Below are 20,733 nucleotides of genomic sequence, written 5' to 3' on the forward strand. Positions count from 1 at the left end.
CAGGAAGTGGGTAGAGTGAAATTATTTCTAACCGAATTAGTGGCGAAGCTATCTGGAGGTGCCTCCTACTCTTCCATCGCTCCCTTAGTCGGGGGTTGTTTTCAAAACGTAGAAAATCATTTTACAGACTGTTACCGACTCCACATTTCTCAGAATGACTGCATATCGACGGTTGCTTTTGTGTTGTTGCATTAAAATGATAAACACAGAACAGCACTTTGCTCCGTTCTGAACCCATTTGGATCAGGGATGTGGGTCAGATAATAATGAAAGAACTAAGGAAAACGGGTTGGTTTTCTGAATATAAAGTCGTATTTGACTGTTTCTACCACAAGCTGGTTGTTTTTCTTAATTGCATGCCTGCACCTATTGGTCTTCTGTTGAAAATATTCTGCTGTGTGTGTGTGTGTGTGTGTGTGTGTGTGTGTGTGTGTGTGTGTGTGTGTGTGTGTGTGTGTGTGTGTGTGTGTGTGTGTGTGTGTGTGTGTGTGTGTGTGTGTGTGTGTGTGTGTGTGTGTGTGTGTGTGTGTGTGTGTGTGTGTGTGTATGCGTGTGTATGTGTGTGTGTGTGTATATGTTTGTGTGTGTGTGTGTGTGTGTGTGTGTGTGTGTGTGTGTGTGTGTGTATATGTTTGTGTGTGTGTGTGTATGTATGTGGTTAAGTAGTGTTAAGTTATGTGAGTGCAGTGGAAAGAGGTTCCCTTTGAGGGGGAAGCACTGATGAGAAAGAGGGGTGGAGGAGAGAAAGAGCCAGAGAGTGAGCGAATGAAAAGTGTGGGGAGGGAAGGGGAGGGGGGGGGGGTGTTCTGACCCATTTCACACCATGAGAGGCAGCCCAGAAGGGTTATTCACTGTCCATTCACCCTCAGGCCTTCTGCCAAACCCTCCTCCCCCTCGTGTCCGGGGGGTGTCTCGCCCCGCCCCTCGCCCCCCGTGGGCACCCCCAACGTCCCGTCCGACCCCGCCTCGTCCTCCTCTTCCTCCTGCTCCATGCCTTCACCCTCCGCGCCTTCCCCTGCGCCGGCCTCCGGTCCCGGGCTGCCCCCGCCCCCCAGCAGAGGGTGAGTCCTGACCGCGGACAGCCTCTGCTCCAGGGCCTTGAAGTCAGCCTCGAAGGGGTGAGCCACGCCGGGCTGGGGGGCCCCCAGGGCCAGGCCCATGGCGGCTCCCACGCCCATCCCCGCGCGGTACACGTCCATGCCGTCGGGCAGCATGGACTTGATCTTGGGCAGCCAGCGCTTGCGGACGCGCCTGGCGTTGGTGCACATGTCTGCCGCGATGACGTTCATCTCACTCTCCTTGAAGCTGGGGTTGAAGTTCTGACAGTACACTGGAGAAGAGGTACAAGGGAGAGAGAGAGAGAGAGAGAGAGAGAGAGAGAGAGAGAGAGAGAGAGAGAGAGAGACAGAGAGAGAGAGAGAGAGAGAGAGAGAGAGAGAGAGAGAGAGAGAGAGAGAGAGAGAGAGAGAGAGACATTTGAATGATGTTCCTCCCTCCGGTATAATATGTCAACGACAGACAGTATGAGCATACAATAAAGTAAAACTATGCAAAAAAACGTACAGTAAGTTATTAAAACAAGAACGGCTTCTGGAACTGATATGACATCCACATAACATTCTATTTTATTTCTCATTATGATTTTCATTCTCTATTCTATAGAGACGGGAGACTTTCCATCTTTAACCCTTTCACTACCACACTACAGAAGGTTAACATTTCACCACCACACTACAGACTTGTGAAAGGGTTAACACTGTGTCGTGTGTGGCAGTGAATGGGTTAACCTTCTGCATTGTCGCAGTGAAAGGGTTAACCCCTTTAGTTTTTTTTTTTCCCCCTATTGTTAGGTTTTAGTGAGTTTTTCCTTACCTTCGCGTGGGGTATGTCTGTGAGTGCTTGCATTCTTTCATTTATTTGCATTCATCTAAAAAATGTTTGGACCCTATGGTGTTCTTGTTCTGTTCTTGACTTATTGTTATGTTGTCTTCTTGACTTGTTTAAAGAAGACCTGTACGGCCCATGGGGACATTAACGTGTGTTGTCGGGCCCTATAAATAAATTTGATTTGATTTGATTTGATTTAGTACACTGTAAAAACTGGGATTGGGGTTAATTAATATTTATTAAATAATTATTAGTAACCTATACATAATAAAAAAGACTATGTGCCGTTTCAAATCGAATTGAGCTGAATTCAATTCATTTTAACCATTTATGAATTGCATTTTACACAGTTTTGGTTGAATAAAATGAGCTGATAGTAAAAAAATGACCAGATGACGCTCAGTTTTTACAGTGTAGTCGTGAAAGGGTTAATGCAGGCGGCAAACTCACGCTTGACGGCGTTGAGGACTCTGCTGTCCAGCGGCTTCCTGCTCGGGTCGCTGGTGGAGGAGCGGATGCCCGTCCCACAGCTGTTGGCCAAGGTGTTCCTGCAGGGACACAGAGTCGCCACCAGGGGGCAGAGTCAATGGCAGGCACACACACGGAATAACATGGGAAACACATACACATCATTAGACTGCATTGCACAACAACGTCCATGGATAGGGGTGTGAACGTTGGATGGAAGCTGGCAGCAGTGGTGTTGTTGCACCAACTGCAGGCCAGTGTGGCAGACACCGTGTCGTGATTGCACTGTAGAAAGGTACTGTGGATTAAATCACTCTTTTCACCTTTTGCGACACGTCCAAATACATTATGTGTACTTTATTCAGATGGGGTTGTCCATATCAAATTATATTAAAGTTAGTAAAAACTAGGTATGCTCGATATTGGCTTTTTTACCGATACCGATATATACCGTTATTGTCCAACTCTTAACACATCCACCGCCGTTCACGCTGTACAGCGTTATTGCCCGCCATGCCTTGTCTGCCACACCACGCTGTACAGCGATATTGAGATCAATATTTCACTTTTTTCGCCATGGCATTCATAATTCATATATACACCTCCGGCGCTGCAGCTGGACCCTACGGATCAATACAACGACGGCTCAATACCACCACCTGGTGGATGGTCGGGCGAGTTACACTCAAACAACAGGAAGTGAAAGGTGTGCGTCGATTAAATTCATCCGGCCATCAGACATTGTTGCATGACTCCCGACAGACACTATGTACATAATGGATCGCTTTATAAACTTAATAATCTATATGATTTCGGTGTTTATTGCGACATACAAACCGGAAATGGACCTAGGCGATCGGCGTCGTATACTTGGGACCTTTCACCGCCAGTCTCATTGACGCACGGTAAGAGGATGCTAACGTCATTTTTAGCCCAATTGTTCATTCATTTCACTGCAAACCGATCTGATCAATATATCACCCATACTACATAAAGCATTTACTGACGATCACGGAATTATAAACGACCCCCCCCCCCCCCTTATACAGTTGAATTTTTTAATATAGCGTGTATCGGGAATAAACGCCAATCGATCATCTATATATGCGTTTATGCCTATAACTCACGTTCTATGAATTACTGCAGAAAACGTTAAAAAAATACTTATATTCTAGAAGGTATTTTTGTATGAATGTTTGAATGAAAAAGTATAACGTTCCTACATCCTAAACGATAGATAATCGATGTTGAATGGGCCATAGTAATGTCAATTTAGCAATACAATTAAAAAAGTTATAGCCCTGCAAAGAAGGTGAACATCTCCATAGGCTTAGAGTGGTGGCAGACTGGCTATATTGATGGATATCATATAACCAATGGCAGGGAATGTGTTAATTTCCTATACCGATATCAACCGATACCCCCCAAAACGGAATAATTTCAGGTAATTAACATTACATATCTCTTGTTGTGGAATTAACACAACATTATGCATACTTTTTACACTAAATAAAATTCTTACTTGCTTGCCTGGGTAAATAAAGGTTATAGAAATGAAGAAAATAAGATTTTTTTTTTTTTTGTAAACCGATACCGATATTTTCCGATATCACATTTTAATGCCAATATCGGACATCCCTAGTAAAAACCAATCCGATGTTTGGCTATTGAATAGCTCTGCATTATGAAAGAAATCGCCCGCATCACAACATTCCCTAATAAAAACAACAAAAAACATGATTGGCCAAAAACAACAGCTCCCTGCATCAATAACCAATCAGCTGTTTTTGGCCTGCCGATCAGGGTTTGGGAAATACTTTTTATTATTCTTTTTTGAACAATTCAGCTTAAAGCTGCTGGTGCCTCTGGGAGTCTGTGGGAGACACCCTCAAGACCCCTACGCTCTGCATCTTCTGGCCACCTCAGACCCACTCCTATCTGAGCTCCTGGGGGGTCATCTAGAGCAGGGGTTCCCAAACTTTTCAGGCCGGGACCCAGAAAATAAGGCGTCAGAGAGCCGCGGCCCAATGCACATCGTCAGGCTTTTTTTTTTTATTTTTTTGTCAGGCGACCGATTTTTTAAGCCAAATATCACTTCAATCCTATTAAGTTAGTTCAAGTTAGTTATTCATTTATATGTGCTATTTATGAGAGGGCTAACTTGTTGCAAAATAATAATGATAATAATAATAGCCTCATTAAAATACTATTGTTGCTTCGGTTGTTTTCAGCGTTTTATGTGCATAATCTGTTATTTAGTTTGAAATGTTTGTTGAAATAAGTAGATTTTTCGTTTTTGTTTATTTATTAAGTTAATATAAAACCATATAGTCACATTTTAGAATACAATAGAATAGAATTTTAGAATACAACTAGAAACACTGTCCTGGCCTGCTTCTAAGTTCAGTGGCCTGACAAAAAAAAAAAAAAAAAAATCTTTTTATTTCTTTTTTTTGGAAATCATCTCGCGGCCCTCCCGTGGCTGCTCACGGCCCACCTTTGGGTCGCAACCCCGACTTTGGGAACCACTGATCTAGAGTAGACGAAGCAGGCTATTCTCAGTCCTCGCTCCACAATTGTGGAACGAACTCCCCACCACAGTCAGGACAGCTGAAACCCAGCCAACTTTCCGCCGTTTCTAAAAACCTCTTCAAACAATATCTGAAATAATATTTTTTTCTTTTTAAATGAATACTAACCCTCTAACCTTTTTATTATTATGTACCCTAATACTATGCCACTATTCTTATACTACTACCTATCTTGATAATATGTCTATACTACTATGCAAAATTATGGATTGCGCCCGCTAATAGCACCCTTAACTGCGTGTGATTTGCGCCCGCTATTTGCTCCGTCTTAACACATTCAGTGCCAACGACGAGATTAGTCGGCTTAACTCGCCATGCGTTGAGTGCCAAGGCCAGAGAAAAAACGAGAAAACTTGTTTTTTAATCGTTATTTATTTTATTAGCAATATCCATTCATTTTTCATCCATCCATCCAGCCTGACGTTATCATTGGGAATGGGTCTGAGCTTGAAAAGGGCAAATACCGCCGCCTATCGTCTCCCGGATGGTATTGCACATCATTGGATTGGATTGGGTGGGCATGTGCATCAGAAAAAAAGTCCGGTCCGGGGTTTTCCCTTCTCTGGCAAGCAGTATCTGTTACCACATTCACTGGGGAGGCTGGGAGCAGCTTTCGATTATGTGTTTTGGACTATAACGTTGGATCAATAAACGCGATCAATATTTGGAATGGCGATCAGGAATTGGATTAATCTTTTTGCAGAACATCTGATGTGAGGTAAGGACTCTATTTTACCAGTTTTGGGTTAATCAGATGTTTTTTTCACAGCGATCACAACATGTGTGTGTGTGTGTGCGCGTAACGTTAGCGCTAAGCACGGCATAGATAATAGATTTTTCAGCCCGCTTCTCTAGCGTGTATAAGTACACATATACTATCGATAATCTAGCGTTTATTTGAAAACTATTCATAAATCAGCCGGAAAATGACAACGTGTTGTGTGTATTCCAGTAAATGGCTATTACTGCAGAATCTTTTTTTCTTTCTAGAAATTTCCAAAACTATACTCGTATTCAAAACGGTATACAACGGAAATGTACTGATGAAAAAACAATCAGTTTCGTACATGTTGACTGCAAGCAAGTCATTGATAAGCGACGGGTGTATTAGAACCATAGCCATAGTTTAAGCGTTTGCAAATGTGCTCGTCCTCTCATTGATTAGAGTGGTGGCAACCAAGCGATAATTCGTCATTCATCGTTGGCAACCAATGTGTTGCCAAGACCTGTTGGGGAGGATTTCTTTGGTACCGGTATTATAGTGGACACCGTGAAGCAGGCAGGGACCACGGACTCAGCCAGGGATAGATTAAATATGGTGGTGAACACTGGGGCTAGCTGGTTAGCACAGGACTTAAGTAACCGCCGTCGGTGTGTGAATGAATGTGAGGCACTAGTGGATAAAAGCGCCATTTATTATTACAGTCCATTTATAAGATTGGAATTTGGGGGGGGGGGGGGGGGACTACAAAAAAAATCACATTTGAGAGGACATTTGTCACTCCATTTTAGAGACAATATTTTTTTAATAGGACTCCATTCTTACCTGTCAAAGAACGTGGCCAGCAGACGGCGCAGCAATACTTTGTGCTTGATACCAGCACACAGGTGGCAGTTCATCAGCTGCCCTCGAGTCATGAACACCTGGGTACCTGTGGGGGTGATGACGCACGACACACAACTAAAATTGTATCCACAGTATAAAAGGAAAATAGGGCACAGTACTACTGACTAAGTGCCTAGGAACTAATGAGGAACTAAACCATCGATTAACCATCAGCTACCTACGTCTCAGACCTGTTGTCTCAGTGTTAACATTGTAGGGGGAAACCTTCCAGAATGGCTTCTACGTACGTCGCTTCTCAAAGACACATTCAGACACATTGACTGGCAACATCACCTCCTGGTTTGGGAATAGCACTGCACAAGACCGTAGCAGACTACAAAGAGTGACACGTTCAGCCGAACGCACAATTGGAGGGGGGCTTCCCACCCTCCAGAACATTTACAACAAGCGGTGCAAGGGGAAGGCTAAGAGAATTATTAAGGACTCGAGCCACCCGAACAACTGCCTCTTTGAACTGCTGCGGTCAGGCAAGCGATACCGGAGTCTTAAGGCGAGCACAGAAAGACTCAGAAGAAGCTTCTATCCCCAGGCCATCAGGCTGCTAAACGAACAATAAACACTATGCAACAACCATCAAATGCACACAGCACACACACCCACACGCACACACTCACTTAAACAAACAACACACTGCAGCACCCACTCTCCACACTTCAGATCACACAAACACACTTTATATTTATTGATAAAGGATTTGCACTACAACTCGTACACCTACTGTAAATTGTACCTAAATTGCACCTCATCCTATTTCTGCCTTGCACTATATAGTATTGTATATTAGTACACTACACAGTATTGTATATTATATGGTAACTCAGTTACGTCTATTCTGCATCGAACATTGTACATATGTCTATACTGAACACTGTGACCTAATTTTTTTTTTACTTCTAATTTACATGCTATACTATGTTATTTTATTTCATACTTATCTTGTCTTGCACAGTCTCTGGAGCGTAACAGTAAGAAGCATTTTGTATAAAAGTATTCTGTACTTCTGTATGACAACTATTAAAGAAACTTGAACTTGAAACTTAAATAACTATCCATTTGACTCTCAAATCCCACCTCTTAGCAAGCGGGGGCCCTCTTGAGGACAATTTGCCCACCGGCACTTTGGCCTGACCTCTAGTGGCTCGGCTGTGCATATTTTTTAATACAATATATATATATATCGAATTAAAGGCCCATTTGTTGCCTGTCGATAGCCCTTCCAGGTGACAAAATCCGCTCAGCGGTTCTCGAGTACATGGAAGTACACGCAAAGTACACGGTATTGCGCAAATACTACTCCCAACTCTTGGGGCTCTAGTTCCGTTAATCATTTGGCGATCTCGAAAGTTATTGGACAGGGTTGTAGCCAATGAGTGTGGCTTTCCAATGATACCCCACCTGGGGATGTACGAATCAGGGATCTAGGTGAAAAGTCAGGAGCGAAAACAGGAAGAGAAAGACCGCTGAATGAGTCTATGAGAAAACTGAGCTTTTCTTGTGTACACAGTTTACCAAAATCACAACTAATCACTCATTTCTGAACGGATCTTTATGAAATTTGGACATCTACTACATAAGGATCTCTGGAGTGTTTTAAGCCATATGAATTTCTGGGGAAATACTACTTCTGGACTACTAACTACTACAGAAAAACGTGAGTAACAAGTTTTTCTACAACTCAAGTTCAGACATATTAGTACTAAAGGTGAGTTTTCCTTATTGTATCAGAACCTTCAGAATGTCATCTTTCAAAAGAGACCAGGCTCACGCATATGGTATAAGTATAAAGTATAGTATTTTGGTTTGCAAAAAAAGTATGCAGTCCTCAAAAACGAAAACTAAAATGGCCAATTTTGGGCGGCATCTGCATGCTTACCTCTAATCCAAAGAGTTATGGGGATAGTTTGGACTTTTGGACATTAAGTTGTATGAAATACCTGCCAGGATAGTGTAGTACATCCAAAGCTATTAGCTAACTTAACGAGTCCCGTGGGCAGAGTTCTGGACGGGTTCCGAGTGAACCGGGAAGCTTTAGACCGCCAGCCAAAATGTCAGAAACCAAAAAAGGTTTTACTACACGCCAAAACATGCAGGTAAAGGGTAACTTACCCATTTCCAATACAAATGCCTCCAGCCTTTTGAAACAGCTGATAAGCGTGAACTGGTTCCAGCATGTAATAAAACACTGGCTTTTTTTTTTCTCCAGGAACACAATAGTGCCAAGTGATAGCAGAATCTGGAATGCTGGAGGACCATAGTTTTTAGTTTTCATAGGAATTTAGCTGCATGTTGTGGTTTTGATACCCCGTTTGCTTTCCGGTTCATTTGGAACCCAGCCATAACTCCCACCACGGGACACTACACTACCATACTGTCTTTATACCTGTATCACTGTAAATATTACAACTCTGTCCATACATCTGATTAGCACTACACTCAGTAGTACTCATTTATATATTTTACACCCAGTTTAATCACCTGTACATTGTATACTATTGCACTTTACTGTTACATTTGCACTTTGGTTGGATGCCAAACTTATTTCCGTTGTATTGTACTTGTGCTTGTCAAATCTAATCTAATCTAATCTAATCTAATCTAATCTAATCTAATCTAATCTACTGGCAAGTATTTCATACAACTTCATGTCCAAAAATCTGAACTATCCCTTTAAAAGTTAAATACAGTAACATACTGTTCTTCATGATTTCCTTGCTACTTAATCATTATTACTGGAAAATGGAACCCGTCACAACAACCCATTTTAACATTCTAAATATCTTGTGTCAAACCCCAAGTCCCTGAGCTGTAGGTGATTTATTGCTGCACCAGTGCCCTTTGCCCTGATAATAACTTAATCATGTATCCTGCGACTAGACTGAGATTTACCTCCAAGTACAACATTACCCCGTACACACACACACACACACACACACACACACACACACACACACACACACACACACACACACACACACACACACACCTACACACACACACACACACACACACCTACACACACACACACACACACACACACACACACACACACACACACACACACACACACACACACACACACACACACACACACACACACACACACACACACACACACACACACACACACACACACGTCCAATCTCAAATCTTTCATGTCTTCCACTTTATCCATTCCCTTTTCCCACGCCACGGAGGAGACTGCCGCCAGGGGGCTTCACGTTACTTCAGCTAACCCTAATGTAACGGGATCTGAACCTGGCTGGGACCATAGGATCCACAGGCGGCTGAGCTATAAAGGTCAGACCCGTTAGCAGCTCGTAGTTTACACTAATAACAAGTTGGCGTTTCGCTTAATTTATTGACCTGGATGCTCTCCTGCACGCATGAGTAGGAGCTAAGGACACACGGCTACAACCACCGATACAGAGCAGCCGTCTGGCCACACGAAGGACAACAAAATATCCCTCTTACAACACGGCCATGGCCACTTTGCTTGAAAAAGAGCATCTGACCAGCAATGGCCACATGTATTTTTATATACGTTTTGCATTCAAAACTACAAAACTACTATATTGTGGCAGATCTCACCCCCCCCTCTCATGGATATGTGAAGGATGGGAGATATTATTGCCACGGAAGGAGTAGAGACAATTAGGTAGCTGATTAGTACTGATAGAACACACCTGCGCATCATTAGTCCACCCACATCTCACGTGCACACGCCCAAACCCACACACTACAAAGCCACTAGGTTAGTCAGGAGTAAGTTGAGCGGAGGTGAGGTTGGAGTTGTTGTTATTGAGAGAAAGAGATTGTGTTATTCGGAGTTGTGAAGGTGAGAGGTAGTGAGAGGAGAGGTGAAGGCGAGTAGGTGTTCATTGTGTACTGGACCCTGGACTGGCTGAGAAACCCGCTTGTGTACTGACCCTGGACCAGACGACTACCCTGAGTATTGAACAATCCCTTTTTCTGTCGGCAAGCCTGTTTTATGTTTTTGACCCTCGGACTGTATCACAACCATTCTTTTGCCTTTCCAACTGGATTCAGCCTTAATTCAATAAATACTCGTATTGATTGATATTGCTCTTGTGTGGACATTCTAATTTGTTTGTATTTGAACCGTGGCGAGTCTGAACCCCACCAGGCTCGTTACAATATGCTATTTGTACAATTTATACATTTGGGCTTTAACATAATATACATCTATATATATACAATATAAAAGAACATAAAAGCTAGCAAGAGAGTAAAAAGAACACTAAAACTAGTAAAAGAGTAAAGAACATAAAATAAGAAGGGCTAAAACTAGTAAAAGAACATAAAATGTGTGGAGCTAAAACTAGAATGTTACAATGGGTTAAAACGCAGATGACAATTACTGGGCATAGAGCCTTCCAACTCAAGGCCTACAGTATGTGGCATAGAAAGTATTTTTGTAACTCCCCCGTATGTCTGGGCAATTTCACGCTTGTTTAACCTCATTCAATCCCATTCAAGTCCATCACAACTTTGAGGAATGTAAAGTGACACGGTTTGGGGTTCGGTGACTGACCCCAGATCTGTGTGTGTGTGTGTGTGTGCATGCCTACCCGCCACCAGCTCCAGCTTCTCTCCGGGGTCACCCTCGGTGTAGAGTTTGGGGTGGCAGCGGTAGCCAATCTGGCTGATGAGGCTGGAGGGCAGCGCCACCAGGTCCCGTCGGATCAGCACACAGTTCCGGTTCTCCAGGGCCAGCGGCACGGCCGCCATCTCGGGCTTGTCCTGGACTGAACGGGGCGCGAAGCAGAGGGGGGAAGGTGAGAAGAGAAGAAGAGATGAAGAGGAGTACGTAACGGGAGTTCAAACACGTGTCCGTTTTTATGGACCCAGACGTGTTTTCTCAACGCTCAGCGTCAATGAAAGGGGCACTTCACAAAAAAAACAAAAACAATGCTGATTTATTTTGCACATAATCTCACACACATCCAAAAACTCGAAACCGTTTTGCACACATTCATTTAGTTTGACAAGTTATTGACAGTAAATGAGTTACTGTCTTTGAATATGGCCGCCAGTGATGTCACCGGGGACATGATGAATTGAAAATGGGGGACCCTGATGTAAACAAGACGAAAGTCTTTCTCTGGTCTGCATCCCCTTAACAATTGTGTGTATTGAGCTGTACTGTACCCGTTCTGCAATCTGTTAATAAAGTTTTCAATCAATCAATCAATCAATCAATTGAATCCTTGTGTTAAATACAGCTCAATGAAATGATAAGGTTGCAGGCCCTATGACATAAGGTATTACTATTTCTCCATCTATATCATTTAATTGAGCTGTAATTAACACAACACAATGATTTAATGTCCCCGATGACATCACCGGTGGCCACATTCAAAGTGATTTACTCTCAATAACGGTCAAACTAAATGAATGTGTGCAAAGCTGTTTGGAGTTTTTGGATGTGTGAGAGATTATGCGCAAAATAAATCAGCATAGTTTTTTCCTGATGTGCCCCATTTAACCCTGTGAGGCCCTTGGTTGCAAAATTACAACATCACTTTTAGCTTTTAGCTATTTAAAAAAAGACTGTAATTTGATATATTTTTTGCACATTTACATAGTCAATGGGTCCTGTTGTTCAGCCTCACAATGCTATTGGATGGTAAATGTGTTTATAGGTCTCACATTCTGGCCTCTGAAGTTGCTAATGTCAATTTTATTTGGACTTCACAGGGCCCAACACATTCATTTTGCCCTTAGTTGTACAGGCTAATAGTAGTTTTAACTCAAATCTTTCTTCCGTGGTTTAAATCAGCGGTCTCCTGGTTACAACAAGCATAAAGAGCTTGAGAAGAAATATATGCAAAAATCAATTTTTGCAAACTGCAACAATAGTTTGTGCCAACTGGAGGGGGTCGGCACGCTTGAGCTCAATCCCAGCACTGTGTGGGGGACACACGGCGTCTCCAAGAATTTCAGCCAATGGGAGTCATGCCAGAGAGTGACATCTCGGGACATAATGAGCAGCAGTAACCCGATTGTTCCTGTTATCTGTGTTAGAATAACGATATATGATAAGATAAGATAAAATGTTAGTTTAATAATCCCCTTTACTAAGGGAAAGAATGGGGGTCGTAGCAGCACAGGGGAGGGGGAAGGGAGGTACAGGCAAAAAACCCTGCCCACTTTGACAACCTAGGATGGCTTAGAGTAGACGACAGAGTACAGCAACTTGCAATGGGCTTGGTCTACAAGATACACTACACGACCAAGGTACCCATGTACATGTCAAAATACTTCCCAAAGGTCAGTGAATACCACGATCACAACACCAGAGGGAACTGAGAGGAAGTATAGAAAGTCACGCCTCACTGCTGACATCGACACATATCACAACCTCTTGTGAACATTCTCCAAAACCATTACTAATGCCAAAGCTACCTTCTTTCACCATAGGATCGAGGCCTCTGCCAAGAATCTTCGCAAACTGCATGCTACCATGTCCTCCCTTCTCACTCCCCCCCCCACCCCCTCCCCCCTCATCTTTCTCTGCCGAAGACTTCACGATCTTCTTTGAGGAAAAAGTGGAGAACATCCGCAGCTCCTTCTCCCAACCCCCACCCATTCCAAATGCTGAATCGAGAACCTCATCCTTCACTCTGTCATCTTTCTCTCCCATTACAGAAGCGGAGATCCCACTACATGCCAGCTGGACCGGCTACCCTCCCCACTCCTCCAGACCATAGCACCAGACATCCTCCCATTCCTAACTGCAACCATCAACTCCTCACTCAACTCAGGGGTGGTCCCCACCTCCCTAAAACAAGCCAGAGTCACGCCGCTCATAAAAAAACCAACCCTGAACCCCACCGTCATAGGGTGCTGCAACACTATCGTCCTGTCTCTCTTCTCTCCTTCCTTTCTAAAACACTTGAACGTGCTGTATCCAACCAACTTACTGCTTATCTCTTACAGAATGACCTCCGGACCTAGACCCTAATCAGTCTGGCTTCCGGACTGGCCAATCCACAGAAACGGCCCTCATTGCGGTCACAGAGGCACTGTGTCTGTTCTTATTCTCCTAGATCTATCTGCAGCCTTCGACAGTCAACCATCAGATCCTCCTCGCAGCCCTCGCAGGAATGGGAGTGGCTGGCTCTGCGCTGACATGGCTGACATCATACCTCAATGACCGCTCCTACCAAGTGTCATGGAGAGGGACCCTGTTGGCCACCCGCCCCCTGCGAACAGGTGTCCCCCAGGGCTCGGTCCTAGGACCCCTTCTCTTCTCCCTCTACACTAAATCACTGGGTAACATTATCACATCTCATGGCTTCTCGTATCATTGTTATGCCGACAATACTCAACTCTTCCTCTCCTTCCCTCCCTCAGATATCCACATCTCTGAGCGGATCTTGGCCTGTCTCTCTGACATCTCCGCCTGGATGACGACCAACCACCTCAAACTGAACCTAAGCAAAACAGAATTGCTCCACCTACCGGCCAAATCCTCCCCCCTGACCGACCTTTCCATCACAGTCAAGAATGCAGCAGTGACCACGTCCCCGACCGCCAAGAACCTTGGTGTAGTCCTCGACGACCAGCTGAACTTCTCTGCTCACATCGCAGCGACAACGAGAACCTGCAGATTCCTCCTGAGCAACGTGAGAAGGATCCGCCCCTTCCTGACAAAAGAAGCCACCCAACTCCTCGTCCAATCAACAGTCATCTCCCACCTCGACTACTGCAACGCACTGCTCGCTGGCCTCCCGGCCACTGCCACCAAGCATCGTCAACTCATTCAGAACGCAGCGGCCCGCCTGATCTCAAACCTACCGAAGTCGGCCCATGTCACCCCACTTCTTTTTTTTATCTACTTTTTCTCCCATTTTCTATTTTTCTCCCATCCCAATTTCGTATCGTCCAATTCTACCCTCCCCTGTCTCGAACGCTGTTAGGCCATGCCTCCCACAAGCCGGCTGCAATGTGGACTAAGCCTTACATCACGTGTCCCCTCCGGTACTCGAGGAAGCAGCAGTCGCATCTTTTCACCTGCACAGCGCGATCTCTCAGCGTCGGGGGTCTGCGTTTGGAGGGCACGCCGCCCCCGTCGCTTCCTGATTCTGCTGCGCAGGCGCACCAACCGACTTGTAGGAGTCGCTGTCCACAACGTCCGATCCCCACCCATCAGCTTTCCACCCCCTAATACTGCCAATTGTATTAGTATGAACGACCAGCCAAGCTGATAGCAATGCGGATAGCTGGGCTCGAATGTCACCCCACTTCTTAGGGACCTGCACTGGCTCCCCATTGATGCATGAATCCGCTTCAAGGCCCTAGACCTAGCATACCGTGCAGCAAAGGGAACCGCTCCCGCCTACCTCCGGTCAATGGTCTCCAACTACACACCCTCAAGACCCCTATGCTCTGCATCTTCTGGCCGCCTCATACCTACTCCTATCCAAGCTCCGGGAGGGTCATCAAAGAGAAGCCGCCTATTCTCAGTCCTTGCCTCACAATGGTGGAATGAACTACCCACTCCAGTTAGAACAGCCGAAAAAAAATTATAATAAAAAAAATAAGATATCTAACCCTAACTAACCTTACTGTCATGCACTTGTCCTAATAAACTAACCTACACTGTAGCACCCAACACTTTGATGAACATTGTTACTCAGCTGATAGAGTTGTGCCCTTCCTGATGACTTGTCGTACAGAACTTGTAAATCGCCTTGGATAAAAGCGTCAGCTAAATGACTAAATGTAAATGTAAACTCCACAAATCATGTTAAACCCAGATTCGGCTCAAACAAGGGACTAAACATGTTTCGAAATTACGCCACATCAATGTGGAACGCCCTACCCAAAGCTGTAAAGGAATGTGAATCACTACCCACTTTCAAAACCACTCTCAAAGAACACCTACGGGAAACTGCAATTCGAAACTGGACGCTGTAAATGTCCTAACCCAACCCCCTCCAATGTACAGTAAATTACCAAGTATGGTTTTGTCAATATTCCAATGTACAGTTTTGCTTGTACAGTTGTACAGTGTCCCCCACCCACCCACCCCTCCTACCCAATTCCCCCCCCCACCCCACCCACCCAACCACCTCCAATGTACAGTCCCCCCCCACCCCCCCAACCCCACTCCACCTACCCAACCTCCTCCAATGTACAGTTTCTACATCAAATGTATATACTCTCTTTTCTAGACTCTTTTTGTACCACAAACAGTACTGTATTTGCAAATCTGGAATGTCATAAATGTATAGATGTAGCAGTACTGTCTCTATCTGTATGTCGTGTATGTCATATATGTTATGATGAATTGAAAATGGGGGACCCTGATGTAAACAAGACGAAAGTCTTTCTCTGGTCTGCATCCCTTTAACAATTGTATGTATTGAGCTGTACTGTACTGTACCCATTCTGCAATCTGTTAATAAAGTTTTCAATCAATCAATCATAGAAATGACAATAAAAATATAGGAGTAACAGAGCATGAGGTGAGACGGATCTTTAAAAAAGTGAATATCAGGAAGGCAGCAGGACCGGACGGCATCCCCGGCCGCGTCCTAAAAGTCTGTGCCGACCAACTGGCCCCGGTATTCACTGACATCTTCAACCTGTCCTTGGAACAGGCTGTCATCCCCACCTGTCTGAAGAAGTCCACCATCATCCCTGTACCCAAAAAATCTACGCCCGCTTGCCTCAACGACTACCGCCCTGTAGCCCTCACCTCCATAGCCATGAAGTGCTTTGAGAAGCTAGTGAAGGGCTACATCTGTTCCTCCCTCCCCATCAACCTGGACCCTCTGCAATTTGCATATCGCCCCAACAGGTCCACGGAGGACGCCATAGCCCATGTGCTGCACACAGCAGCATCACACCTGGACAAGAGGCAGGGGAACTATGTGAGAATGCTGTTCATCGACTACAGCTCAGCATTCAATACCATAGTCCCCTCCAAACTCATAGCCAAGCTCAGGGACCTGGGCTTGAACTATGACCTCTGCCAGTGGGTCTTGGACTTCCTGACGGGCAGACCCCAGGTGGTAAGAGCAGGCAACTGCACCTCCTCATCCATCACGCTCAACATAGGGGCCCCCCAGGGCTGTGTTCTGAGCCCCCTCCTCTACTCCCTGTACACACATGACTGCGTAGCACAGCGGAACAACAACACCATCATCAAATTTGCTGATGACACAGTAGTGGTGGGCCTGATCTCTGCCAACGACGAAAGGGCCTACCTGGAAGAGGTAGAGAACCTGTCACAGTGGTGTCAGGAGAACTGCCTCTCCCTGAACGTCAGCAAAACAAAAGAGATGATTGTGGACTTCAGGACGTCGGGGGTCAAGGACTACAGCCCCCTCAGCATCGACGGGGCACCGGTTGAGAGAGTGAACAGTTTCAAGTACCTCGGAGCCCACATATCCGAGGATTTGACATGGACCACACACATTGACAGTGTTGTGAAGAAGGCACGACAACGCCTCTACTTCCTCAGGCGCCTAAGGAAGTTCCAAGTCAGTCAGAAGATCCTTAGGAACTTCTACTCATGTACAATAGAGAGCATCCTGACTGGCAACATCACCTCCTGGTTTGGGAATAGCACTGCACAAGACCGTAGCAGACTACAAAGAGTGACACGTTCAGCCGAACGCACAATTGGAGGGGGGCTTCCCACCCTCCAGAACATTTACAACAAGCGGTGCAAGGGGAAGGCTAAGAGAATTATTAAGGACCCGAGCCACCCGAACAACTGCCTCTTTGAACTGCTGCGGTCAGGCAAGCGATACCGGAGTCTTAAGGCGAGCACAGAAAGACTCAGAAGAAGCTTCTATCCCCAGGCCATCAGGCTGCTAAACGAACAATAAACACTATGCAACAACCATCAAATGCACACAGCACACACACCCACACGCACACACTCACTTAAACAAACAACACACTGCAGCACCCACTCTCCACACTTTAGATCACACAAACACACTTTATATTTATTGATAAAGGATTTGCACTACAACTCGTACACCTACTGTAAATTGTACCTAAATTGCACCTCATCCTATTTCTGCCTTGCACTATATAGTATTGTATATTAGTACACTACACAGTATTGTATATTATATGGTAACTCAGTTACGTCTACTCTGCATCGAACATTGTACATATGTCTATACTGAACACTGTGACCTCATTTTTTATTTTTTTTTATATACTTCTAATTTACATGCTATACTATGTTATTTTATTTCATACTTATCTTGTCTTGCACAGTCTCTGGAGCGTAACAGTAAGAAGCATTTTGTATAAAAGTATTCTGTACTTCTGTATGACAACTATTAAAGAAACTTGAAACTTGAACTTGAGAATAAAAAATATGTCAGGTCAGCCGGGCAGGTGAGACATATAAGCTCTGCGAAGCAAGCAAGTGCGCCTGGTTGTTCACACCAGCAGTAATTCCCCCACACACCACCAGTCTGCTCTGCTGTCACAGGTAGAGCTGATATCATGGGTTAAATTAAAAGATCAAGAGCTTTGATATAGTGCTTACCGTAATTCCTCTAATAGTAACCCCGGCTTGTATTTGTTTCAACTGTAGCGGGTACCAGGCTTGTATTAGGAGGAGGCCTGTATAAGAGGGAGGCCTATATTTCAAATTTTCAAACGGATCATAATGAATAAATCAACATTTTGTGTCAGTTTGAACCCAGTAAAATGTACTGGGTTCATTTATTGAAACCAAGTACTGTATGAAATAGTAAACAGTGCAATTACAGGTGGTCACTGGTCATTTCAACGTTTTCAAAGTGAAATCAAGTAACTAGCTCAGTATGCAGCTCAGTATATTAGTAACCCGGCTTGTATTCGGAGGCCGGCTTATAATTGCTTAGCTCAAGAGCGCACCCGGCCATTAATAGAGACCCGGCTTGTATTTGAGACCCGGTTACTATTAGAGGAATTACGGTATATCCTCAGATAAGGTGCATAGTGCTTTTATCCTTGATAACTCTTGAACATTTTAAATCCATGATTTTAAACCATTCCATCTCTGTACCTCTCTTGGACCCGAGAGAGAAAGTGTCCCTCTCCGTTGTATCTCTCTCTCTATCACCTGTGCTGTTCTTTCTCTACTCGCTGTCCCATTACTCCTTCCCTCTGTGTGTGTGTGTGTGTCTTTCTCTGCTTTCACATCTCCTCTCACCCATATTAACTGCATTTATATCATTGACAAAGCACATCTTCATCTGTACATTCACTGATATAGAGGTATACAATTAACATATTAAAACCGTAATAACATGTTTGTTTTTCTAATCTAGTATATGTCCAATTCGTTTGTGGCTCACACTGAAAATACTGTAGACCAGACACCGAAAACCATCACTGCAATTAGTGTGTCCAGTGTAATCGCTTAACAAGGGCGCCGAAAGGAAACTGGCTGGCAATCTCGACGCTTGATGGCGCATCGGGCCGTTCGTGGCACCTCCGCGCCCAGTGTGCCAGCCTTGTAAGTCAACCCCATGTGCAAACATATATACGGTAGCTAACTATATAATATATACGTCTACTCTGTACAATGTGAAATACTCCATACTGAGTCTTGGTCTACCCTGGTATAAATAAACAGATTAAGGGGATTATTATCATATAAATGTTTCATAGCGCTGCAGATGGATCCTAGAGTAGTATGTTGTTTCATAAATGTTTCAGAGCGCTGCAGATGGATCCTAGATTAGTGGTGCTGCTGCCTCAGCATCTTGAGATTTGGAGTGGTACTGGTTTTCAAACTGGGTATTAGGTTCTTACACCCTTCCCCTACGACCTCTAAGATGACTTGCACCAAACCGCATGCACATGCACACGCACACACACACGCACGCAAGATGAGACCACTTTTCCAGACACACAAATGCACACTTATGCTGAAGTGTGATTGCACACACACTCACACACCTGCATGCAAGCGAGTGTGCACGCATGTATGTACACACACACACACACACGCACGCACGCACGCACGCACGCACACACACACACACACACACACACACACACACACACACACACACACACACACACGCACACGCACACGCACACACACACACACACACACACAATCCCACAATGTCACCCTGGGGTATTCTGACTGATTGCAGATAGAATGGGTTTCATAAATATCCAAAACTCGAGACTCTGACAAAACCTGTCTGGTGCCTTTGGGCTGCAGGGATTTGAAATCACTGCAGTATAGATCATGTGCATGTGTGTATGTGTGTGTATGTGTGTGTATGTGTTTATGTATGTGTATGTGTTTGTGTACTGTATGTGTGTGTATGTTTATGTGTATGTGTATGTGTATGTGTTTGTGTATGTGTATGTGTATCATGTGTATGTGTATGTGTTTGTGTATGTGTATGTACATGTGTTTGTGTATGTTGTGTATGTGTTTGTGTATGTGTTTGTGTATGTGTATCATGTGTATGTGTTTGTGTATGTGTATGTACATGTGTTTGTGTATGTGTTTGTGTATGTGTTTTTGTATGTGTATGTGTATGTGTATCATGTGTATGTGTAAGTGTTTGTGTATGTGTATCATGTGTATGTGTAAGTGTTTGTGTATGTGTATGTGTATTTGTATGTGTATGTGTATGTGTATGTGTATTTGTATGTGTATGTGTATGTGTATGTGTTTGTGTAAGTGTTTGTGTATGTGTATGTGTATTTGTATGTGTATGTGTATGTGTATGTGTATGTGTTTGTGTATTGTATGTATGTGTATGTGTATGTGCATGGCCGCCTAGTTATAGTTGAAAGTGGGGGTGCAAGTATTTTTTTTATTCTTTTTTTTTAATTTTTTTTAAAAAAAATTTTTTTGCAAGGGGTGGTTTGGAGGGGGTCCGGCACGACCCCCTCCACGGCAGATTTTTTTACATCTAATGAACACCTGTATGTGCAATTTCCTGCAATATAGAGCCTTCAATCTTGACCAAAATAAAGCTGCTCTTTTCACTATAAAACTCAGTTTATATTGCAGTATGATAGCTATAATAACTTCACTGCGAGGGCTCTTTTAGCTAACGCTAGCTAGGCACGTATGATAGCCAATTACTATTATAATAATAATAATAATAATAACTTTCCCATCCTCCCAAAGCCCCTCCAGCC

At 44.2% G+C, this 20,733-nt stretch overlaps 1 protein-coding gene across 1 annotated transcript in view; it reads right to left on the reverse strand.

Moving 5' to 3' along the window:
- Window positions 1-848: 848 nt before the first annotated feature.
- nacc2 (NACC family member 2) overlaps window positions 849-20,733 on the reverse strand; it is a gene marked incomplete at its 3' end in the record, with an annotated part of 83,614 nt that continues 63,729 nt past the window's right edge. The window contains exons 4-7 of the mRNA XM_084324897.1: window positions 11,163-11,339; window positions 6,493-6,598; window positions 2,338-2,435; window positions 849-1,330 (exon numbers count right to left, since the gene is read on the reverse strand). Coding sequence (XP_084181023.1) covers window positions 849-1,330; window positions 2,338-2,435; window positions 6,493-6,598; window positions 11,163-11,339 — 863 coding nt within the window. The remainder of the gene's footprint in view (window positions 1,331-2,337; window positions 2,436-6,492; window positions 6,599-11,162; window positions 11,340-20,733) is intronic.

The sequence above is a fragment of the Notolepis coatsorum genome (assembly GCF_963971535.1).
Source record: "Notolepis coatsorum genome assembly, chromosome: 11".
Lineage (NCBI taxonomy): Eukaryota > Metazoa > Chordata > Actinopteri > Aulopiformes > Paralepididae > Notolepis > Notolepis coatsorum.